General features: G+C 30.5%; 1 protein-coding gene and 1 pseudogene across 1 annotated transcript; one reads left to right on the top strand and one right to left on the bottom strand.

Annotated features, from left to right (window-relative positions):
* Positions 1 to 1,981: 1,981 nt before the first annotated feature.
* On the top strand, positions 1,982 to 2,779 carry LOC107624533 (glyoxylase I 4-like). Its single transcript, XM_016327032.3, has 3 exons — positions 1,982 to 2,188; positions 2,276 to 2,381; positions 2,459 to 2,779. The coding sequence occupies exons 1-3, from the start codon at positions 2,037 to 2,039 to the stop codon at positions 2,705 to 2,707; spliced, it is 507 nt and encodes a 168-aa protein (XP_016182518.1). The 5' UTR covers positions 1,982 to 2,036; the 3' UTR covers positions 2,708 to 2,779.
* A 3,798-nt stretch (positions 2,780 to 6,577) lies between these two features.
* LOC110267698 (uncharacterized) lies at positions 6,578 to 7,098 on the bottom strand (annotated as a pseudogene).
* Between the last annotated feature and the right edge of the window lie 228 nt (positions 7,099 to 7,326).

Below are 7,326 nucleotides of genomic sequence, written 5' to 3'. Positions count from 1 at the left end.
TTAAAAAAAAAAAAAAATATCAAATTTGGCTTCTGATTTTTTTTTTGGGACTGATTAGTTCCTGTGCCAAAAAAAATATTAATCTTTTTTTGGCATAGGAACCTCGTTGTCCTTTCGAGGTAATTGTTAGGAGTCGGATTGGATTTTTTTTTTTGTCAAGGATCTTGTTGTCTTTCGAAATAATTGTCAGAGGTTATTTTAAATTTTTTTCTATATAAAATGAAAAAAATAAAAATGATGCTTACACGTACCAATTAAATGTAAAATAATTCTAGAAAGAAACATAAAAGATATGATCTTCGAACACTTTTCTGTAATATATCGTGTAAATTAAAAGCACAGACTAAGTCAAAGGAAAACGAATGACATGTTAACCAAAGTATTCAATTGCCACCTTGAGAACGAGAAATAAAATTCAGAGTAGCCAGCTTTTTTCTCAGCACACTACAAACTAAAAAGCACGTTTCTTATGTGTACTAAGCCAATACTTATCTCTAGGTTTGATCCCTTACGCACTTTATCTTTTCCAACACTTAAAAGTTAAAACTCGTTTTTCTAGCTGTTGATTTTATTTGGTCAACCGCTTTTAATTTTTTATTTTATTCGGCCAATCAAAATTTTAAAGGAAACTTTTAAGTTTTCCTGTCAAATTTTTTTCACTGTAGTTTTTTATTTAGCCTTAGTGCATGCTTGATCTTAATAAATTTTCATCTAGTATAAAAAACCACTTCTAGTCCTTTGAGATTTGGTGTAATTTCTTTGTCAGAATCAAATTTTTTAAAGATCTGAAACTTATAATATATCGTCTAAGAGTGTATCTATTTTTTACCTTGAACTAAGAATATATATTAATATTACAAATTAAAATTTTTTATTAAAAATATAAAATATTTAAAATTTTAATATATTTATTTTACATTAATTAAAAAAATTTAAAACATTCCACTAATAATAATTTTATTATGTGTTCTTAGGATATGTATATTAGCTATGAAATACAATAATTCCTTGAATTGTCATGTTTGCGGGTCAATCACATTTTAAAACAGAGACTCATTGATACTCATTCGACACGTAGGTCTGTTGTGTCCAAATGCGTCTTAATAAAAGATAAAATTTTTTTCTCCAAACATACTTAGACAGACCTAACTACTATCACGTATGAGCGTGTCCAGCCTTACTTTTAATATATATTCTTGAAATGAGTTTAAGAATAGTATTTATTGAAGAGAAATGCTAGATAGTCATCAAAATTTGTTATTTTTAATCATCACTTAAGCATCAATTTATTTTTTTTAATATAATTTCTTTAGTTAGTAATCCAACAACATACTTTATCCCATACTTTTAAATATCGATGATTAATAATAACTAAAAACAATAAATTTTATAGCCTTTTAGCATTCCTCTTTATTAAAACATAAAAGTATTTTGAATATTTTATACAATTAAAAAATATTAAAATAATTAAAAAAATAATTTATATTTTAATATCAATAAAATATTAAAATATTATTATAATTTTATATATATGACACGTGTTTGTATTTCGTAAAACTTTAAAATTTATGTGCCTATATATTACATATTGCATCGTATTTTGTATCTATATTAGCATCTATATATCATAGCATGTAATTTAAATTAAAATTAAACAAATCTAACTCAATTCTAAAAACTAATTTTATATTCATAAATCATTTAAAAATTATATTAATAAGAGACCTAGAACTTGTAATAATGACGGTGATCATATACATATATGATGGAGCAAATTAACAAGTCAAAGATATTAACGTGTCGGATGGTAGATAAGCGTTGTCCATGGTGGTCTGATTCACCAACGTCAAATCTACGTGTCACTCCAAATCCAACATTGTAAATTGTAATAAGAAGAAGATGAGAAGCTTCTATAAGACATGCCTAGGAAAAATGTTACTTTGATTTATTGCTATAAATAGAAGGCATGCATAGCCGCCAATGGCACTAAGCTACATCATCATCACCTTTCAATTTCATTAACCTTTGAGATTACAATGGCCAATAACAATAATCCTCTGCAACTCAAGTCATTGAATCACATCTCCTTGCTGTGTGGATCAGTGGACAAATCTATTGATTTCTACGTCAATATTCTTGGCTTCTGCCCCATTAAGAGGCCTACTTCCTTTGACTTCAACGGTGCATGGCATGTCTAATTAACAATGCAACTCTCTAATGCAAAGAGCCTCATGATTATGATTTTTGATGATGATGTTTATGTATGTATGTGTAGGTTATTCAATTATGGCATTGGCATACACCTTCTCCAATCAGAAGATCCAGAGGGCATGCCTAAGATTCTTCAGATTAATCCCAAGGACAACCACATTTCTTTCCAAGTATATACATATATATATAATTTCTATCTTGATATAAACATATATATACAATATACTTATGCATTGTATTATTGTAGTGTGAAAGCATAGCAGCAGTGGAGAGAAGATTGAAGCAAATGAAGATGAAGTACGTGAAGAACATAGTAGAGGAAAATGGGATCTATGTTGATCAGCTATTCTTCCATGACCCAGATGGATGGATGATTGAGATCTGCAACTGTGACAAACTCCCTGTGGTGCCATTGTGCTCTTCTCGCTCTCCTTTCAATTGCAATATCCCAAACCACCATCTTCAGCAACAAATTCTCACAATGGACCAACAGTGACAAACTTATATTAATGTACATACAAAAGTGATCATTTGTAAATTATGAATGTCAAAGTAAAACTTCTCTCTCTTTCTTTTCTCATAATAATTCAACTAGGAAATTGGGGTTAAACAAAACAAATTTAGAAAAGATCAGTGTTCGCTATAACAAGCTAAGGAGATATACATATAATTCTTATCCTGATTTACATCTGTCAGATTGTCTCATCAGGTAACAGATAAGGTATTCATTTATGAATTCTATTAAAAAAATAATTTATTCGTATTAGAAGACAAAGCTTTGAGTTTTCATTTGGAAACAGAAATCAAAGCATGGCAATAATATATAAGATAAGATCAATGAATATAGTAATCCTATGGTTATCACTTATCAACAACACTAGTGCGGTGGGTTTAATTTGTCCCCTTAATTAACACAAAACAGTAGTTTTCTTTTGTCATCTGAAAGGAATTAGTGGATTAGGTTCTTGAACAATAATGAAAAATTGAAAACCAAAAATGAAAACTGTATACCTCAGCATCAGCTTCAGGTTCTTTGTGATAATCTATTAGAGAAAGGCTCAAATCAAGTAATAAGTAATAATAAGAATATTGATTAATGAAACTGAAGAAAGCAAAATTAATCCAGAAATCTTGAAGGCCAGGTCACGCCATATATATTATTTTGATACATCAACTTACTTAGCTTCCAACTTTTGAAGGCATGATGAATTAACAGAGATATGGTGAAAGAGAAGAACTAGGAGCTCCCTTCAGTCCAAAACAAGAGAGCATGGAGTTCTTGATGGACATGCTTTTGGGCTGCAAGGAACTCCCATTTCTACAACTTTCATATCACAAATTGAATGAGAGTGTTTGTTGTGTGTAGGTAACAAGAAGAGGGGTAAATGAGTCCTTTTATATCATGACAACTCTACTCTCAATAAGTTTACCTTGCTTCTTATTCAATTAATGGACCTAAATAATTTAGTTTCACTTTCACTTTAAAATTAAATTCCTTCCATCTACAAAAACAATTCAGTTATAAATGAAAATTAACTAGACTCATTTATTAACATCAAGTTACCGTTACTAGCCCACTATAGTGTCCTCATCCTTTTTGACAATGCGTGCTTTCTTGTCCCTCAAGAACCCCCCCTAGCAAACTAGAAAAAAACATAAATGCTTTGATGCTAACGCCCTTTTTTTTAATAATTTCGGTTTGAGGAATGCTAGGAACTAATAGATTTTGTAATTTATAGTCATTAATTAATCATCATGAATATTTTTAATGGTGTAAGATTATATCCAATGATGTGAGAATACTCATTTTTCTTTTGATGATTAAGTACTGCCTAAATTTTAATAAAAGTGCTGGCCTCTTAGACTTTCTTTTTCGATTTTGGTGATATTATATCGATTAAATTATTCTGTTAATCTTTATAATTTTTTAAATTTATAATTAAATTTTTATATATATTTTTTAATTTAGTCTCTATGCTGCTTTTAATTTTGTAATTAGGTACTTAGCAATGCAAAAAATATTAAAATTAACGAAATATTTATTTGTAAATTAAAAATATTTATAATTAAGAATCTAATTAAATCTTTGACCAAATATTTTTTGAGAAGAATATTCTATTAATTTAACATTTTTGACATAAAAAAATTAATTACAGAATTAAAAATAATATAGAGACTCAATTTAAATATATATATATATATATATATATATATATATATATAATTATAAATATGATAAAACTATACAAACAACGGAATAATTAATCTTGTTATATATCATTTACTACATCAATGCAAGAAACAACACTTATATTACATCAAATTTCTTTTCTCTTGTTTATTCCTCCACTTTGAGTGAGATAGTAAAGTGGCTATGCACTTATGCTTTGTCATCTATAAATTGAAATTCCTATCTTGTGGTCCCTAACTTGGCCTTCTCAGAATTTTTCTACATATATCCACTAATCTGCACAAGGATTCTCAAAATCTCCTTTAAATTTGATATCAAACTTATTAATATATTTATTTTTTCTTCTTTGTGTCCAATCAAGGAATAAGGATGGGATTGCATTCCTACCATGATTCCATTATTAAGCATGTGATAGGAACTGCATTTTGCTTTTCCAACAAAACATTTATGATCCACTTTCCTTCCTACCCTTGTTACTATACTACTCTTTTCAATATATTTGATTCCTCTTTAAAATTTAGCCTGTGGATAGTTTTAGCTTCTTATTTAAATTGTATCAAACTTTTGAAAGTGTCCCTTCTTTTTTGCCTCTTGTGCATAATTCTCTCTTGTCCAAGCTTTCATGGTTTTGATTCTCCCTACTCTCAACTAGGCTCTAGGCTTTGCCTCCTTCAGCTTTTCATTATTTTTAAGGTCTTTTTCTTCCTTCATACGTAGGGTAACAGCTAACAAACAAAATGGAAAATTGTATCAATCACTACTTTCGTTGACTTATTATATATGTTAGATCAAAAGCTTATTATTGAACCAAAATCTATATGTAATTGTTGTTGAAAGAATAAAATTAGTTTAACTTCATTATTTTTTAGAATCTCATCTACTATGATTGCATCTATTACAATAAGATGGATCATGGATGTCAAGCACAACAACTTTGTATTTAAACAACTTATAAGCTTTTTCAAGCTGCTTTCTAATATGTTGAACGAAAGCTACTTGATAAAAGATGTGGTTCTTGAAATGGAAATTAGGTACTAACAAATTTAACAGGAAAGAAGTTTTCCACCCTAAAATGTAGGAATGCAAGTAAAATTAGTAAAGAAAAAAAATGTCGATGTTGGATCAACTTATTCCTTCTATTTTAAAATGTATTTTTTATTTAAATTCATTAAAAAATTAATGTATTTAGATAATCGGAGACAGAGCATCACATAAAACAATGAAAGAATGGGGCAATGCCCAGATCTCACATACTTCCTTTATAAATTATAATTTAAGGTTGCGAGAATTGGATCGATCATTGAATCATTCGAGTGACTAGTTCAATAGTTCAACCGAAATCGAACAATAGTTAAACTAATTTAATTAAATATAGAGTAAAATTATAAAAAAATTCTAACATATAATTTTAAATATTTAAATTTAATGATTTTTAAACTAATAAAATTTAAAATTTGACAATTTCATTAAATAAATTATCCATGATTTATTATTAAAAATTCATAAATAACTTTCAATATCAAAATTTATAACTAAAGAAAATCAAAACGTACATAAATTACAAACACAAAATGTTCTATCACCAAAAGAAATAACATTAAACAAACAATATTTCAACTAAACAAAGACACTACTCATCAGAAATCATAATCATTATTAAGTGTTTCGATGTCTCCATCATAAACACGTAATCCAAAGCCACCATCTTTAGAAATACCACCAAAAGAAGTATTTGAGAATTCAATTACAACATCAGGCATATCCACTTCAATTTCCATATCTCCTCCATCTAATAAAATAATAAAAAAAGAGTTAATAATCAAAACCGTCCCTGAAAGATACCTCGATCTCCATTTTCGTCTCCGAAAGATAAAATTAATCAAATTCATCCCCCAAAGATACTCTACCTGGTCACGTTCGTCCTTCCGTCATCTCTATAGCTGACGTGGGCCGTTAACTGCCAAGGTGGCAAATGCGAAGCTGTACCATGTTGTTGCTGACTAGATAAGTCTTGTTTTAGAAGTCAAATTAGTCCTTAGAGTGGATAAAGCCTAATCCCAAATTCAACGATAAAGATCAGAGCTCAGATTGGTTCCGAATCTTTCATGGCTGATATGATGAAAAAACAAGGGCTACTCAGAACAAAAACCGAAGGAAATTTCAACTTTCAGCGTTTCATACATAGCCTTCAGTTAAAGTAGGTTTCTTCTGTTCTTCTTCATAGTTTTTCTTCTTATTCTTCTTTGCATCATCTTCAATTCCCAAGCCTTGCAATTCATCAATACAAGGTTCTTCTTCACCTTCCCCCAATTTAGGTCCTTCTCCAACCACAATTTCGTCCACAACCTCCTCCACTTCGCAGTTGCTACCACCAGAGACCTTCACCTCATCGCCGCCTTCTTCGCATCCTTTCTCGACGGTACATGCTCCGGGCAGCTTGTTCTCCGGCTCGATCCCAATCACAACATCGGAGGTTCCCTCGGCGGTGGCTGGCCACGGGTTGTTGACGCAATCTCCGGCAGTCTCGTCATCGTCATCGGAGAAAATCGCGGCGGCAAATTTCACGGCAGCGGCTGATTTGAGGAATGCTTGGTGGATGGATTCAAGCGAAAGAGCACAATCTTCGAGGCCTACATCTTCGAGGCGCGGGGGTAGGATCTGGTGCAGTAACCATGTTGTTCTTTAGTTGACTCCATTGGAAAATTAGGTTCCAATTCCCAATTAGATTTTTTGTGATTTTTAAATTTTGTGAAATGAAACCCTATTTGCTAAATCTCAGGGAGGAAGCTGTGCTATATTAGGCTCCAAAATGTGGCGGTGACTTGAACCTTACTGTCTTTGGTCTAATGGCAGAAATTGTTGCCTGGGAAGATTCAATTTGGGGTGATGAGGCATTAATGGCACCTGCAAGAAGCTTAGAGAAA

The sequence above is a fragment of the Arachis ipaensis genome, chromosome B10 (assembly GCF_059453495.1).
Source record: "Arachis ipaensis isolate K30076 ecotype BB chromosome B10, ASM5945349v1, whole genome shotgun sequence".
In the NCBI taxonomy this organism is placed as follows: Eukaryota; Viridiplantae; Streptophyta; class Magnoliopsida; order Fabales; family Fabaceae; genus Arachis; species Arachis ipaensis.
Note: the sequence above shows the minus strand (reverse complement) of the source record. Positions and strands in the feature narration are given on the sequence as shown.

What these genes read in the sequence shown, in the direction of transcription:
- LOC107624533 (XM_016327032.3), top strand. Translation starts at nt 2,037, where the DNA reads ATGGCCAATAACAATAATCCTCTGCAACTCAAGTCATTGAATCACATC. An exon ending in TTTGACTTCAACGGTGCATG is followed by an intron (nt 2,189 to 2,275) that starts GCATGTCTAATT and finishes ATGTATGTGTAG; the next exon opens with GTTATTCAATTATGGCATTG. An exon ending in ACAACCACATTTCTTTCCAA is followed by an intron (nt 2,382 to 2,458) that starts GTATATACATAT and finishes GTATTATTGTAG; the next exon opens with TGTGAAAGCATAGCAGCAGT.